General features: G+C 43.2%; 1 protein-coding gene across 1 annotated transcript in view; it reads left to right on the top strand.

Annotated features, from left to right (window-relative positions):
- Positions 1–18,000, top strand: part of LOC121269216 (chloride channel protein 2-like) — a 611,614-nt gene that overhangs the window by 373,893 nt on the left and 219,721 nt on the right. The window contains exons 10-11 of the mRNA XM_041173762.1: positions 5,175–5,276; positions 6,561–6,645. Coding sequence (XP_041029696.1) covers positions 5,175–5,276; positions 6,561–6,645 — 187 coding nt within the window. The remainder of the gene's footprint in view (positions 1–5,174; positions 5,277–6,560; positions 6,646–18,000) is intronic.

Raw genomic sequence — 18,000 nt, 5'->3', positions numbered from 1 at the left:
CTTTATATATTTCCACTATTCAAGGCTGATCTTCTACTTCAAATTTATCTATCTGCATTATCCCTCTATCTCTTAATTTCCTTAGTATCCCAACAATATAATGACCACTATTCTGAATACACTCAACAACTGAGCATTCACAGCTTTTAGGGATAGAAAATTATATAGACTCACAACCCAATGAGTGAAGAAATTTCTCCTCATCTCAGTCTCAAATGGTCTGAGGCTGTGACCTCCAATTCTAGACACCTTTACAAAGAATGGATAATATAAACTGTGTATTTTACTTCATTCATTGTTCTACACATTCCTTTCATAAATCTAAATTGCACCATGGTGATAGTTAATGGGTAGAAATCCTTGCTGTGGGTGGAGAGTTTCAGCCACTTATCAGAAATTTAGCAGTTAAAATGCCAACAGGGACATATGTACGTCATAGGAATCTGATTTTCATTAATGTGTGATGTTTCTGTAAAATTCAGGCAGGAGCCTTAACTGCCTGAAATTACTTCATTTTTAACTCCCACTCTGCCAGATGGGAATTAAAATTCAGCCTTTTGAGTCATACTCATATTTAACGTTCAGACTGAGCAATTTTTTTTGTTTCTGATGATTAGCTCTGCTCCTAGTCACATACCTTTAAATATTTCTTTGTTCATAGGGTGCACTGGCTCACATGCACTGGTACCAACCATGTCTATCTCAAGTGAATAGGGTGAATAGGCATATGTCTACATGGTCAATGACCTTTCCTTTTATTTCTGACGTTTGTTAGAAGTCTTGGGCCAGAATTTTTCCATCGGCGAGTTGGGGGCGGGGCCCGCTCGCAGACGTGAAAATGACGCAGGATGACATCGGGAGGAACCCCCGACGTCATCCCGCCCCATTTAACTATTCAGGAAGGCGGGCAGACAGCGAAATCAGCTGTCCGCCCGTCGACCTGTCAATGGCCAATTGAGGCCATTGACAGGATAATTAATCCAATTAAAGGACCTGCCCATCCAACCTTAAGGCTGGTGGGTAGGCCAGGAGCCCCAGCAGGTTTGTGAAAAAACATGAAACCTCATCCACTGGCAGGATGAAGTTTCATGTCTGTTTTTAAAAACTGTAATAAACTTTATGAAATATTTATTAAAGACCCATCTCATGTGACATTGTCACATGAGGGGGACATGTTAATTTTTTTTTATTTTGCTATTTTTTAGGTTTATTAAACTTTCAGTGCTCTCCCTGAGACAGCACTTAGTCTCAGGGAGCAGTGTGCCCTATCACGCGCATGCGTGAAAGAGTGCACTTTGACAGTTGGGAAATCCCCCCCCCCCCCAGCACAGGCTGAGCAGGCCTTAATTGGTCCGCCCACTTAAAATGGCAGTGGGCCCTGTTTCGGCGGCGGAGTTCGGCTGCTTGCCCGCGGAGCTGGTGGGGCCCGCCTGCCCAGCGAGGGCTAAATTCTACCCTTGGTTTTAAACAGGATGACTTCTCATCAGTATTCACCAAAGAGAAGGACTTAGCGGTCGATTTGTCTAGGGAAGAGTATGTAGATAGCCTGGATCATGTGGAGATTAAAAAAGAGGTGTTAGGCATCTTGAAGAATATTAAGGTGGATAAGTCCCCAGGGCCAGATGGGATCTACCCCAGAGTACTGAGGGAGGCAAGGGAGGAGATTGCTGGGGCCTTGACAGGAATCTTTGTATCCTCACTGGCTACGGGTGAGGTCCCAGAGGACTGCAGAATGGCCAATGTTGTTCCATTGTTTAAGAAGGGCAGCAGGGATAATCCAGGAAATTACAGGCCAGTGAGGCTTACGTCAGTGGTAGGGAAATTATTGGAGAAGATTCTTCGTGACAGGATTTACTACCATTTGGAAGCAAATGGGCACATAAGTGAGAGGCAACATTGTTTTGTGAAGGGGAGGTCATGTCTCACTAACTTGATCAAATTTATCGAGGAAGTGACAAAGATGATCGACGATGGAAGGGCAGTGGATGTTATATACATGGATTTCAGTAAGGCCTTTGACAGGATCCCTTGTGACAGACTGGTACAGAAGGTAAAGTCGCACGGGATCAGAAATGAGCTGGCAAGATGGATACAGAATTGGCTTGGTCATAGAAGACAGAGGGTAGCCGTAGAAGGGTGCTTTTCTGAATGGACAGCTGTGACTAGTGGAGTTCCGCAGGGATCAGTGCTGGGACCTTTGCTGTTTGTAGTATACATATATGATTTGGAGGAAAATGTAACTGGGCTAATTAGTAAGTTTGCAAATGACACTAAGGTTGGAGGAGTTGCAGATAGTGAAGAGGATTATCAAAAGATACAACGGGATATAGATCGATCGGAGAATTGGGCGGAGAAATGGCAGAAGGAGTTTAATCCGGACAAATGCGAGGTAATGCATTTTGGACGGTCTAATACAAGCAGGAATTATACAGTAAATGGCAGAACGCTTAAGTGCATTGATGGGCAGAGGGATCTGGGTGTACAGGTCCACAGGTCACTGAAAGTGGCAACGCAGGTGGATAAGGTAGTCAGGAAGGCATATGGCATGCTTGCCTTCATTGGCAGGGGTATTGAATACAAAAGCTGGGAAGTCATGCTGCAGCTGTATAGAACCTTGGTTAGGCCACACTTGGAATATTGCATGCAATTCTGGTCACCACATTACCAGAAGGATATGGAGGTGTTGGAGAGGGTGCAGAGGAGGTTTACCAGGATGCTGCTTGGTCTGGAGATTATTAGCTATGAGGAGAGGTTGGAGAAACTCAGATTGTTCTCGCTGGAGCGACGGAGATTGAGGGGCAACATAACAGAAGTTTACAAAATTGAGTGGCATGGACAGAGTAGATAGTCAGAAGCTTTTTCCCAGGGTGGAAGAGTCAATTACTAGGGGACATAGATTTAAGGTGAGAGGAGAAAACTATAGAGGAGATGTGCGGGGCGAGTTTTTTACGCATAGGGTAGTGAGTGTCTGGAATTCGCTGCCAGAGGAGATGGTGGAAGCAGGTACGATAGTGTTGTTTAAGAGGCAGCTTGACAAATACATGAATAGGATGGAAATAGAGGGATATGGACCCCGGAAGTGCAAAATGTTTTAGTCGACGGGCAATATGATTGGCGCAGTCTTGGAGGGCCGAAGGGCCTGTTCCTGTGCTATACTTTTCTTTGTTCTTTGTTCTTTGATTTGGCTCGACCTCAATTATGTAAGGATTGGAATCTGTTCCTAATATCTTCTCTTGAAGTACACCAAGACCTTTGTGCAATTTTAGGCCTCCACACAATGCCATGAACATTGCAGATTAAGTCAACTCAATGCAGTGGCTTTCCACATGTATTCAAAAGCAATCCTAATTGTTATAAAATTGCAACACATTAAATGTTTGGTAAATAAGTTAATATCATGCTGATCTCTAAGACAAAATCCGACCCAAGTCTAAGTAATATTTGCTGTGGCTGGGAAGGTGAAGTGAGGGCAGTATTGTGGCAAGCTGCAAAACTTTTATCCTATGTATAATGTACTTCTGGCCAGGGTGCAAAACCTACTTCATTTGATTGTCTTTTTACAAGAGCTTGACATGAATGCGTTGACTTGAGAATGAGTCACTTGGCACAACAATCCAAGCCTCGGGTACATTAATTGAAGTAACACCAGAAGTGATTGTTGTTGCCATGCTGACAACATCGTACCTGATTTAGTAGCATTGCTGGATGTGCATGAAACTGTCCTTCAGAGTCACCTCTGGAACTGTTCACCTATTTGTGTTGTAATGCTAACAATCAATTGGTTTGAAGCTCAGATGATTCAACATGTGCAATTTTTCTTCTTTCAAGAATTGAAGTTTTTATTGAATTATGTTGACTGCTTTGGTATTTCTCCAGCTAAAAGTGGTTATGTGAGGAAGGATATTAATGCTGGTTGAAACTTTGACTCAGTCACTACTGAAGCCTGCCAAAGTATATGGAAAGATGCACTGCTGATTTTGATAAATCTAAAAACTCTGTAGGTCTCTATCTTCAGAGACCACCCATCTATCTTGATATCCATTGAAATATTTGCTAATTATCCATTCCTAGAATCACTGCATATCATTGTTTCACTGGCACTTTTGTTGATAGCTTGCACAACAATGCTTTAAGTAGCCTTAAATGTGGTTTATTCCCCAAGATCACTGAGGGATATTTTGATGCAGATTTGTAAGTTGATCATCAGTGTTTGTCAGACTACTTTTGCTATCCTCTCATTCACCTAAATGCAGGTTACGAATGCACTGTAGAAGGGGCTTATGCTCAAAAGTTTGATTTTTCTAGCAGTTTTGGGAGTACTCTTGTCTTGGAGTCAGAAATGTATGGGTTCATGCCCCACCTCTGAAACTTCAGTTACCACTCAACCAGATGCCAAGCTACCAGTTCAGTACTGCAGTAAGGAAGGGCTGTCAGAGATACTGTCTTTCAGATGAGTCATTTAACCCAAACCCTGTCTACCCTCCGAGGTTGATATAAAGGATCCCATAGCACTTGATGAGAATGAGGGAATTCCTCCCAAAGTGCTGGCCAACATTTCTACCTCAACAAATATCACTAAGAAAAACAAATTATCTGCTCATTTATCTGATTGCTGTTTGTAGGACTTTGGTGTGTGCAAAATGACTGCTGCATCTTCTTACATTATAACACCTCAACTTTAAGTTTTTGGTTGTGCAGCTCTTAGGGATGTCCTGAAGTCATGAAAGGTGATATATAAATGCATTTTTGTTCTTTCTTTCCTCCTCCTATCTAAAAGAAGTGGCTAGAAGACCTCAAGTGCCAATGGTCCTCCTACAGTCCCTGAAGTAAAAACACTTTACATGGTTGTAGGTGGTAGAAGTTTCCATTGATCCCTTCTTAGATGCTCCAGTCTGAGCTGGGTGTATGAAACTTTGGAGAGCCCACTTTCAGAAGGTCTTATGCCACTTGGGCCGCTACCCAGTGGAGACATGGGTGAAAATATACTTGCTTCCGCAACCAGGGAGGTCCTCGGAAATGAACATAAACAAAGGGGTAAAGGCTTGAAGTAATGGACCTTCCCTCCTTTTGCTTGCATTTTCAAGTTAAGTCACAAGAGCAGAGGGAAACCAGTTGCAGTGTGTTACTGGAATAAATAATTTTAAAAATAATGTCATTCTTCCTTTTCCTTGTAGGATTGCTAGTGGTTTTGGTGGTGCCCTGTTTGTCTACTTCCACAGGAAAATAGTGGCAATCATGAGAAAACAAAGAACCATTAGCAAATTTTTGATGAAAAAGTAAGTACTAAATACTGCATTTCTTAATTTCTTAGATTAATAAGGTTTGTTTACATTTTCCATATAACTTAAATTTTTCACTCATGGTGGCGACAGTCATGTTGGCTCCACCAGCACAGTTTCTCAGGGGCAAATATATAGGGAATACAGTGCCAATGGTGCTGGCCACATTTTTTGTTTCTCCCAACCTGCTTTGTCACTCAGATGCCAGCAGCATTGCCAAGAGAAGTTTTTGATGTTCAGTTCAGGTCAGCAAACATTATCCTCTCCGGTTCACCTATAACCACATTTCAGATATAACTTAAAAGAGCCCGTGTGTAACTATTTGGGCCAAAAATAGGATTTTATTTTTAAGGTTTTACTTTATTTTACTCTTTTTATTTCAATGAGATTCCTGCTGCTCCAAACATCCAAAAATGTGGGGTATTGATCCATTGTTGAAACCCTTCTTTCTCTTTACAAGCACTAACCCCAAAATTAGTTCACAATCTGGTTCACTAATGAGACTAAATAAATTACCATACACCTATTTAATTTTAAGTATGCATTTACCAAGTCCAGATGAGAAATTATCCATTTAGCTTGTTCGTTCAATTCAGACACAATTTACAGAGGGCCAGTGACAAAAATAAACCTAACGCCAGTGGAAAGGCACTTTTACGTATGTGTCATATATGGATTTTATACCATCAGGCTAATATAACCAGCCTGCAGCTTTATCAGTTATTCAATATATGGTCAACATATATCTTCTATTTCTATATAATATAGTGCAAGAATAAATTGAATCAAATTTACTGAAGGAAGAATGAAGCAAAACTGTCCTTCAATTCCTATGTTAGTCACTGATAGTCATCTAAAAAAGCCTTTAAACCTATTTGGAGTTGGTGAAATGCTTGAATTATTTTATGTCCGCACGAATCTGTTGAATATGCTCTGATCTAAGTTAGCTTGTAAAACTGTGGTTAAACTAAAAGCTGCTGCTAGAGATGCCTGAGTACTTTAATAACTTCTGTGGAAGTCATTTATAATCAGATTTACTAGCACCAAGTATATTCAATTTATAATAAGTGATTTTTTTGGGGGAGAGAAAGAAAAGCCTGTTGACTGTTCTGGTAGAGCTTCTGAACATACAATACTAAACTGAATCAAATTTTATATTAACATTAGTTTGCTGCAGGCTGCCAAGAACTTGGGACAGAGTAGTGGGTGAGCATGTATTTGGACAGAGGATAAATCTGGTGATTTATATGGTAACAATTAAAACTGTTTTCTTTTTCTTAGGCGTTTGCTTTATCCAGCACTGGTGACTTTGCTTATTGCCACCCTCTCATTTCCTCCAGGGTTTGGTCAGTTCATGGCTGGAGAGGTACGTTTTTGTTTTTCCCTACATTTACTTGCAGAATTTTATAAAAATCAATCAATTGACTTCAAATCAGTCTGGAAATTTGAAAGCAAGCAGGATACCACAGCTATATTTCAGTTGTAATGGAAGAATATGATTGCATTCACTGTTTGGAATTCTGAACGACTGTGTTGTGTAATATGAAAACCCAATCTGGGGAGAGAGAAATATAACAAACCAGCCCAAGCATTAACACTGATGGGAGGGAAGGGAGAGACTATGTAGCAAATGCGGCATCAAAATGGTGGCAAAAAGCATTGATCATGCAGCGTAAGAGTTAGGTCTGCAATATGTTCAAGATTTCAAAACCTGGATGGACTCATTGAGCTAATTGTGATCTTGAAACATTTTAACTTTTAGGAACATAGAAAATAGGAGCAGGAGTGGGCCATTCAGCCCCTCGAGCCTGCTCCACCATTCAATTAGATCATGGCTGATCTCTTACCTCAATACCATTTTCTCACACTATCCCCATGTACCTTGATATCTTTAATATCTAGAAACCTGTTGATCTCTATCTTGATTATACTCATTGACTGAGCCTCCACAGCCTTCTGGGATGGAGAATTCCAAAGATTCTCCACCCTCTGACTAAATAGATTCCTCTGCATTTCAGTCCTGAATGGTCTATCCCTTATTCTGAGACAGTTGTCTCCTGGTTGTAGACCCCACCACCTCCCCCTCCCCGCCCCCAGCCTGGGGAAACATCCTTCCAATACCTACCCTGTCAAGCTCTGTAAGAATTTTATATGCTTTAATGGAATCGCCTCTCATTCTCCTAAACTCTATAGAATATAGACCCAGTCTCCTCAATCTGCTTGTAGGACAGTACCGCCATCCCAGGGATCAGTCTAGTGAACCTTCATTGCACTCTCTTTATGGAAAGTATATCCTTCCTTAGGTAAGTAAGACCAAAATTGCACACAATACTCCAGGTGTGATCTTACTAAAGCTCTATACTATTGCAGCAAGACTTGTATGTAAATCCTCTTGCAATAAAGGCCAATGTGCCTTTTGTCTTTGTAATTGTTTGCTGCATCTGCATGTTAGCTTTCAGTGACTCATGAACAAGGACATCTAGGTTCTTTTGGGACATTGACCACCCCACTCCCTCACCATTTAAGGAATACTCTACATTTCTGCTTTTCCTACCAAAGTGGATAATTTCATGTTTTTCCAGATTATGTTCCATGTTCCTGCCCACTCAGTTGGCCTGTCTAAATCCCCTTGAAGCCCCTTTGCATCCTCTTCACAACTCACATTCTCACCCAGTTTTGTGTCATCAGCAAACTTTGGAATTATTTTTTATGGGATTAGAACTTCCAAGACCAAACATCGAGCTTGAAATTAAATGACTAACGCTTGAGTGCTGCCAACAGTAGCAATACTGGAATAAAAACAAAAAACTGCGGATGCTGGAAATCCAAAACAAAAACAGAATTACCCGGAAAAACTCAGCAGGTCTGGCTGCATCGGTGGAGAAGAAAAGAGTTGACGTTTCGAGTCCTCATGACCCTTCAACAGAACTAGGTGAATCCAAGGAAGGGGTGAAATTTAAGGGGTGTGTGTGTGTGTGTGTGGGGGGGGGTGGTGGTTGGGGGAGAGAGGTGGAGGGGGTTGTTGTGGTTGTAGGGACAAGCAAGCAGTGATAGAAGTAGATCATCAAAAGATGTCACAGACAAAAGAACACATAGGTGTTGAAGTTGGTGATATTATCTAAACGAATGTGCTAATTAAGAATGAATGGTAGGGCACTCAATGTACAGCTCTAGTGGGGGTGGGGGGAGCTTAAAGATTTAAAAATATTTACAAATAATGGGAAAAGGTGGGAAAAGAAAAATCTATATAATTTATTGGAAAAAACAAAAGGAAGAGGGAAGAAACAGAAAGCGGGTGGGGATGGAGGAGGGAGTTCAAGACCTAAAGTTGTTGAATTCAATATTCAGTCCAGAAGGCTGTAAAGTGCCTAGTCGGAAGATGAGGTGCTGTTCCTCCAGTTTGCGTTGGGCTTCACTGGAACAATGCAGCAAGCCAAGGACAGACATGTGGGCAAGAGAGCAGGATGGAGTGTTAAAATGGCAAGCGACAGGGAGGTTTGGGTCATTCTTGCGGACAGACCGCAGGTGTTCTGCAAAGCGGTCGCCCAGTTTACGTATGGTCTCTCCAGTGTAGAGGAGACCGCATTGGAAGCAATGAATACAGTAGACTAAGTTGGGGGAAATGCAAGTGAAATGCTGCTTCACTTGAAAGGAGTGTTTGGGCCCTTGGACGGTGAGGAGAGAGGAAGTGAAGGGGCAGGTGTTGCATCTTTTGCGTGGGCATGGGGTGGTGCCATAGGAGGGGGTTGAGGAGTAGGGGGTAATGGAGGAGTGGACCAGGGTGTCCCGGAGGGAACGATCCCTACGGAATGCTGATAGCGGGGGTGAAGGGAAGATGTGTTTGGTGGTGGCATCATGCTGGAGTTGGCGGAAATGGCGGAGGATGATTCTTTGAATGCGGAGGCTGGTGGGGTGATAAGTGAGGACAAGGGGGACCCTATCATGTTTCTGGGAGGGAGGAGAAGGCGTGAGGGCGGATGCGCGGGAGATGGGCCGGACACGGTTGAGGGTCCTGTCAACGACCGTGGGTGGAAAACCTCGGTTAAGGAAGAAGGAGGACATGTCAGAGAAACTGTTTTTGAAGGTAGCATCATCGGAACAGATGCGATGGAGGCGAAGGAACTGAGAGAATGGGATGGAGTCCTTACAGGAAGCGGGGTGTGAGGAGCTGTAGTCGAGGTGGCTGTGGGAGTCGGTGGGTTTGTAATGGATATTGGTGGACAGTCTATCACCAGAGATTGAGACAGAGAGGTCAAGGAAGGGAAGGGAAGTGTCAGAGATGGACCACGTGAAAATGATGGAGGGGTGGAGATTGGAAGCAAAATTAATAAATTTTTCCAAGTCCCGACGAGAGCATGAAGCAGCACCGAAGTAATCATCGATGTACCGGACAAAGAGTTGTGGAAGGGTGCTGAAGTAGGACTGGAACAAGGAATGTTCCACATACCCCATAAAGAGACAGGCATAGTTGGGGCCCATGCAGGTACCCATAGCCACACATTTTATTTGGAGGAAGTGAGAGGGACCCGCATGGGCCCCAGCTATGCCTGTCTCTTTATGGGGTATGTGGAACATTCCTTGTTCCAGTCCTACTCCGGCCCCCTTCCACAACTCTTTCTCCGGTACATCGATGATTACTTCGGTGCTGTTCATGCTCTCGTCGGGACTTGGAAAAATTTATTAATTTTGCTTCCAATCTCCACCCCTCCATCATTTTCACGTGGTCCATTTCTGACACTTCCCTTCCCTTCCTTGAACTCTCTGTCTCTGGTGATAGACTGTCCACCAATATCCATTACAAGCCTACCGACTCCCACAGCTACCTCGACTACAGCTCCTCACACCCCGCTTCCTGTAAGGACTCCATTCCATTCTCTCAGTTCCTTCGCCTCCGTCGCATCTGTTCCAATGATGCTACCTTCAAAAACAGTTCCTCTGACATGTCCTCCTTCTTCCTTAACCGAGGTTTTCCACCCACGGTCGTTGACAGGGCCCTCAACCGTGTCCGGCCCATCTCCCGCGCATCCGCCCTCACGCCTTCTCCTCCTTCCCAGAAACAAGTTAGGGTCCCCCTTGTCCTCACTTATCACCCCACCAGCCTCCGCATTCAAAGGATCATCCTCCGCCATTTCCACCAACTCCAGCATGATGCCACCACCAAACACATCTTCCCTTCACCCCCCCTATCGGCATTCCGTAGGGATCGCTCCCTCCGGGACACCCTGGTCCACTCCTCCATCACCCCCTACTCCTCAACCCCCTCCTATGGCACCACCCCATGCCCACGCAAAAGATGCAACACCTGCCCCTTCACTTCCTCTCTCCTCACCGTCTAAGGGCCCAAACACTCCTTTCAAGTGAAGCAGCATTTCACTTGCATTTCCCCCAACTTAGTCTACTGCATTCGTTGCTCCCAATGTTGTCTCCTCTACATTGGAGAGACCAAATGTAAACTGGGCGACCGCTTTGCAGAACACCTGCGGTCTGTCCGCAAGAATGACCCAAACCTCCCTGTCGCTTGCCATTTTAACACCCTACCTTGCTCTCTTGCCCACATGTCTGTCCTTGGCTTGCTGCATTGTTCCAGTGAAGCCCAACGCAAACTGGAGGAACAACACCTCATCTTCCAACTAGGCACTTTACAGCCTTCCGGACTGAATATCAAATTCAACAACTTTAGGTCTTGAGCTGAGTTTTTCCAGGTAATTCTGTTTTTGTTTTGGATTTCCAGCATCCGCAGTTTTTTTGTTTTTATCTCTGAGCTAATAAGTAAAGCCCAGGGAGCAAGGCCTACAGCACTCTGCCTTCAGGGGGAGAGGCAGAGAGGAGTGGAGCTTGTGGAAAAAGTTCAGGAGTGCCCTAAGTTTGAGGAAAATAAACAGTGACATCATAGGAAAGTGATAAGTTGATTGGCTGGTGAGTATTGCTGCTCAGGGACTGAGTCTAAACACCTGGGAGTTTAACAAATGTTAAAAATATCAGCTATTAATAACAATAATAAGTGAGTAGCTGATGAGTCTTATTTTCTATTTTAAGTAAGGTTTATTACTACTAGTAAGGTGTATTAAGCATTAGTAGGGTTTATCAGTAGTAAGATTGATTAATATTGGTAAAGCTTTATTTGTATTGGTAAGGTTTATTAGCAGTGACAAGGTTATTAGTAAATAAATAGAGAAATGGCAGGGCTGCTCCAACCTCAAGAGTGCACATCCTGTGCTATGTGTGAATTCCAGGAGGTTTCCCATGTCCTGATAACCATTTTTGCAGGAAGTGTCATCAGTTGCAGTAGCTTGTGATCTGAGTTTCTGTACTTAAGCAGCAGCTGGCGTTACTGCGGTGCTTCTGTAAGGTTGAGAGCTTCGTGGACAGCACATTTATAGGTATGGTCACTCCACAGCTTAATAATATGCAGGGAGAAAGGGAATGGGTGATCACCAGATAGTCAAAAAGGAGCAGGCAGGTAGTTCAGGAGTCCCTGAATGCATCCCACTTTCCAACCAGTGTTCAATTCTGAATACTGATGAGAGTGATGACATTTGATAAAGTGACGTACAACAGACTTGTGAGCAAAGTAAGCTTATAGAATAAAAGGGAAAGTAGCAACATGGGTACAAAATTGGCTGAGAGACAGGAAACAGCCTGCAGTGGATAATGGATGTTTTTGAGGCTGAAGGAAGATAGTGGAGTTCCCCAGAGCTCAGTGTTAGGACCCCCTGCTTTTCCTGAAATATATTAATGACCTAGACCTTGGTGTACAGGGAACAGTTTCAAAATTTGCCAATATTACAAAACTTGGAAGCATGGTAAACTGTGAGGAGGATAATGTAGAACTTGAAAAGGGCATAAAAAAGTTGGTGGAATGGGCAGACTAGTGGCAGATGAAGTTCAATGTGGAGAAATGTGAAGTGATTCATTTTGGTCGGAAGAACCTGGAGAGAGGATATAAGATAAAGGGCACAACTCTAAAAGGGACTGCAGGAGCAGAGGACCTGGGTGTATTTGTGCATAAGTGATTGAAAGTGGCAGGACAGGTTGCGAGAGCAGTTAAAAATGCATACAGTATGCTAGGCTTTATTAATAGGAGCATAGAGTGCAAGGACAAGGAGATTATGTTTTTTTATAAGACACTAGTTCAGCCTCAGCCGGAGTATTGTACCCAGCTCTGGACACCACACTTTAGGAAAGATGTGAAGGCATTGGAGAGAGTGCAGAAAAGATCCATGAGAATGGTTCCAGCGATGAGAAACTTCTGTTATGAAGATAGGTTGTAGAAGTTAAGACTGTTTTCCTTGAAGAGAAGACTGAGAGGAGATTTGATAGAAGTATTCAAAACTTTGAGGGGTCTGGACAGAATTGATAGGGAGAAACTTTTTGCACTCCTGGAAGAATCGAGAATGAGAGTGCACAGATTTAAAGTATTTTGCAAAAGAAGCAAAAGCAATATAAGAAAAATATTTTTCAAGCAGCAAATGGTTAAAATCTGGAATGCACTGCCTGAGAATATGATGGAGGCAGTGTCAATCAAGGCATAAAAATGGGAATTAGACTGTTATCTAAAAAGAAAGAATGTGCGGGGTTATGGGAGAAGGCAAGAGAATCGTGCTAAGTGAATTGCTCATTTGGAGAGCTGGTGCAGAAATGATTGGCCGAATGGCCACCTGCACTGTAAAAGTTCTATGATTTTGTAATTTCAGTAATACTGTCCAGGAAGCCAAGTCTAGAGGTAATTTAAAGCCTGAATGTGAAAGTTACTTTTGAGAAATATAGGCCCAACATAAATTTAAGGGGCTTTAAAGTTTGAATATTTGTAAGCTTTTCTCCAACAAATAGTGTTTCAATGCACCATTTATTTGATATAGTGATAGATTTGCTTTACGTCTACCTGGTCTGGCAGTCCACTCTGAACATTATTTGTATACCATTGTTCCCGGGTGCATTTACACTGCTAGAACAAGTCTCAGTTTGGTGGCAGTAGTTTAGGTTCCAGGGAGAGACAATCCTATTTGCAGTGCTTGTCTCCTATATGTCTGAACTCCTGGTTAGGAGAGAGCAAGCACAAACTCTCTCTCAACAGCTCCAAATTTAAATATTTAGAGTGAGGAGGAAGAATATTGGCTCTTCAGAAATTTGAATTAAGGTCCAGTGATTTCCCTGAGCCCTTTGCGACCAGGTGTAATGCCACATTAGATCTACATTCCCATGCCATGCCATGCCAAACAAAAGTAATGAAGATTACCCCAGCTAGAGAATCTTGCGCTGCTTTGCTGCAGAGTAAGATTGGACCTTGAGTCAGGTGTAAATTGTCACTTTAATATTAATTCAAAGCACAGGGACATAGGAATATGAGTAGGAGTAGGCCATTTGGCCCTTGAGCCTGCTCCGCCATTCAATAAGATCATGGCTGATATGATTGTTATCTCAGTTCCACTTTCCTGTCTGCTCCCTTGTCTATCAAAAATTTAACTAACTCAACCTTGAATAAAATCAATGGCCCAGCCTCCACTGATTTCTGAGGAAGGGAATTCCACAAACTAACGATACTCTAAGAGAAAAACTTTCTCTTCATCTCCATCTTAAAAGGCAGGCCTCTTATACTTAAACTATGTCTCCTAGTTCTAATCTCCCCCCGTAAGAGGAAACATCCTCCTGGTATCTACCCTATTAAAGTCTCTCAGGATCTTTTATGTTTTATTAAGATCATCTCTCATTCTTCTAAACTCCAATGGGTTCAACCTTTCTTCATAAAATAATCCCTTCATCCCAGGAATGAGTCAAGTGAGCCTACTCTGAACTGCTTCGAAAGCAAATGTATCCTCTTTCAAATGAGGAGACCAAACTTCCTTATTCTGAAATAACAGTGTTAAAGATGTGGTCTGACCAAGGCCCTGTAAAGCTGCAGTAAAATGTCCCTCATTTTATATTCCATTCTGCAATAAATGCCAACATTCCATTTACCTTCCTAACCACTTGTTGTACCTGCATACTAACCTTTTGTGATTCATGCACTGGGGCACCCAGATCCCTCTGTACTGCAGAGTTCTGCAATCTCTCACCATTTAAATATTATACGGCTTTCCTAGTCTTCCTGCCAAAAAAGATAAGTTCACATTTTCCCACATTATACTCCCTCTGTCAATTTTGTGCCCATGCATTTAACCCATCTTTATCTCTTTGTAGGCTGTTTATCTCCTCGTGACAATCTACTTTCCTACCTATCTTGATATCATTGGCAAATATAGCCACCGTACGTTTGGTCCCTTCGGCCAAGTCATTGGTATAAATTGTAAATAGTTCAGAACCCGGCAGTGATCCCTGTGGCACTCCAAGAGTTACAGCTTGCTAACCCAAAAAAGATCCATTTATCCCTACTCTCTGCTTCCTGTTAGTCAACCAATCCCTTATCCACGCTAATATGTTACCCCCTACATGATGAGCTCTTATTTTGTGTAGTAACCTTTGATGAGACACCTTTATCAAATGCCTTCTGGAGATCAAAGTACACCACATCTACAGGTTCCCTTTATCCACCTTGCTTGTTAATTCTTTAAAGAACTTTAATAAATTTGCTAAACACAGTTTCCCTTTCACAACCATGTTGACTCTGCTTTATCCCATTATGATTTTCTAAGTATCTTTCTATATCCTCCTTAATAATGGATTCTAGCAATTTCGCTATGACTGATGTTAGGCTAACTGGCCTATAGTTTCCCAGCTTCTATCTCACTCCTTGAATAAAGATGTTACACTTGTTATTTTCCAATCCGCTAGGACCCTTCTAGAATCTAAGGAATTTTGGAAGATTATAACCAATGCCACTACCATTTCTGCAGCCATTTCTTTTAAGACCCTTGTGTGCAGGCCTTCAGGTCCTGGGGACTTGTCAGCATTTATTGCCCATCCCTAATTGGCCTAGAGAAGGTGCTGGTGAGCTACCTTCCTGAACCGCTGCAGTCCATGTTGTGTGGGTACACCCACAGTGCTGTTAGGGAGGGAGTTCCATGATTTTGACCCAGCAACAATGGAGGAACAGCGATATGTTTCCAAGTCAGGATGGTGAGTATTTTGGAGGGGAACTTCCCTTTATCCACCTTGGTGGTGCTCCTATGTGCCTGTTGCCTTTGTCCTTCTACATGGTAGCGGTCATGGGTTTGGAAGGTGATGCCTAAGCAGCCTTGGTGAGTTTCTGCAGTGCATCTTGTAGATGGTACACACAGCTGCTACTGTTCGTTGGTGATGGAGGGAGTGAATATTTGTGAATGTGGTGCCAATTAAGTGGACCGCTTTGTCCTGGATTGTGTCAAGCTTCTTGAGTGTTGTGGGAGCTGCACTCATGCAGGCAAATGGAGAATATTCCATCATACTCCTGACTTGTGCCTTGTAGATAGTGGACAGGCTTTGGGGAGTCAGAAGGTGAGTTACTCACTGCAGAATACCTAGCCTCTGACCTGCTCTTGTAGCCGCAGTATTTATATGGCTAATCCAGTTCAGTTCCTAGTTAATGGTAACCACCGGGATGTTGATAGTGGGGGATTCAGTGGTGGTGATGCCATTGAATTCAAGGGGTGATGTTAGATTCTCTCTTGTTGGAGGTGGTCACTGTCCGGCACTGTGTGATGCAAATGTTACTTGTCAATTGTCAGCTGAAGCCTGGATATTGTCCAGGGGGAGAATTTTCTCACCGTCGGGCTGGCCAGTCGGGGGTGGGCGTGGAGCCAATTGGCTGCACACCAGCATTTTACGTGGGTGTGCCAATTAAGGCCCGCCCAGCATGACACATGCCTGGTAGCGCTCAGCACTATCTGTGTGAGTGGGGGGAGGAGGGAGAGTCGGGGCCTGTACTCTGTTGTGAAAGAGCGCAGAAATCTCCCTGAGGCAGCACCATGCCTGGGGAGGTTAATTTCAGAATGAGAATTTTTAATAAAGAAGGTAAAAAATAATTTTCACATGTCCCTCCATGTGACAGCATCACATGAGCTAGGACATTGTTATGAAATGTATAAAACATATTTATTAGTTTAATTTAATAACTCCTTCATGTTTCATGAAAAATGCAAAGGCCACCTGGGCTCTTCATCTGCCCGCCACCCTTAAGGTTGGATGGGCAGCCCTGTCAAATTGCTTAAGTGTTTTATTAATGGCCTTAACAGGCCTTTGGCAGTTCGGCAGCTGCGTGGCCAACTCCGGTGCGTGCCTGCTGAACGAAAGATCAGAATGATGCGCAGTGACTTCGGGATGCACGCCCGACGTCACCACGCATCATTTTACATATCAGCGTGTGGGGCCCGCCCCCTCACTCCGAACAGAAGATTCTGCCCCAGGTCTTGCTGCATTTGGACATGGACTGCTTCAGTATCTGGGAGTTGTGAATGGTGCTGAATATTGTGCAATCGTCAGTGAACATCCTCACTTCTGACCTTATGATGGAAGAAAAGTCATTGTTGAAGCAGCTGAAATGGTTGGGCCAAGGACACTGCCCAGAAGAACTCCTGCAGTGATGCAAAAACAAAATACTGCAGATGTTAGAATATCTGAAATCTGTTGGAAAATTTCAGCAGATCTGACAGCATCTGTGGAGAGAGAAACAGAGTTAACATTTTGAGTCTGAATGACTCTTCTTCAGAGCTCTGATTCCTAATCCCTAAGCAGAACTTCTTTCTTAGTCCTATCTACATCATTGGTCCCCACATGGACCACGACAGTTGATCCTTCCCCCGTCACTGCAAGTTCCTTTACAGTCCCGAGCAGATGTCCCAAATCTTGGCACCAGGCAAGCAACACAGCCTTCTGGGCTCTCACTCTCAGCTACGGAGAGCTATGTCTATCCCTCTGACTGTGCTGCCCCCTACTACCACAAAATTCCTATTTACTCCCCCACTTGAATGGCTTCCTGTACCACAATGCCACAATCAGTTCATTCATCCACCTTGCAGCCCCTGTTCTCATTCATACAAGCTGCAAAGACCTTGAACCTATTGAGAAATTGTAAGAATTGAGGCACCTCCACTTTTACCTTCTTGATCCGCTTGCCTGCCTCACTCCTGCCCCTGATCACTGACTAAATCAGATAACCTTATCCTAAGGGGTGTGTCTGCCTTCTACAACAGTGCCCAGCTAACTCTCCCCTTTCTGATGCATCACAGTGTCTGCAGTTCAGCCTCCAGCTCATTGACTCTGAGCCAAAACTCCTCGAGCCGCAGATACTTACGGCAGATGCAGTTACCATGGATCACAGGGGGGGTGTCCACCAGAACCCACATACTGCAGCCACAACACATCACCTGCTCTGCCATCTTTATTGTGTATAAATTAATTTATTTTTCATAAATCAATTTATAAGTAATAAACCCTACCACACCTAATAAGGTGTGTACTACTACTTGTAAGAAGTTAGGACTAATAATAAACTTTACAATTACTATTACATTTCCTGAGTTTCACGAGATAAATGGCGAAAATACTCACCAACCAATCACTTATCTTACCAGATCACTTACCAAAGCAGTAATTGTTTCACGCCAATGCTAAACTGGCAGTTTAACTACAGACACAAAGACATGCACTAATCCTTGTAAAAGTTTCATGTAGCTAAATGTTGGCAGCTTCTGCTAATTGAATTTTAAAATTGGCTGATTTTAAACAGAAGATTTATTCAGACCAAATTGTCTGTGGTACCCTGAACATTGAGGATGAAGTGAGCAAAAGAGGAGAGATTGCAATTGGA

This window comes from Carcharodon carcharias, chromosome 2 (genome assembly GCF_017639515.1).
Source record: "Carcharodon carcharias isolate sCarCar2 chromosome 2, sCarCar2.pri, whole genome shotgun sequence".
Classification (NCBI taxonomy): Eukaryota; Metazoa; Chordata; class Chondrichthyes; order Lamniformes; family Lamnidae; genus Carcharodon; species Carcharodon carcharias.
The sequence above is the reverse complement of the archived record's forward strand: the minus strand, read 5'-3'. Positions and strand labels throughout refer to the sequence as shown.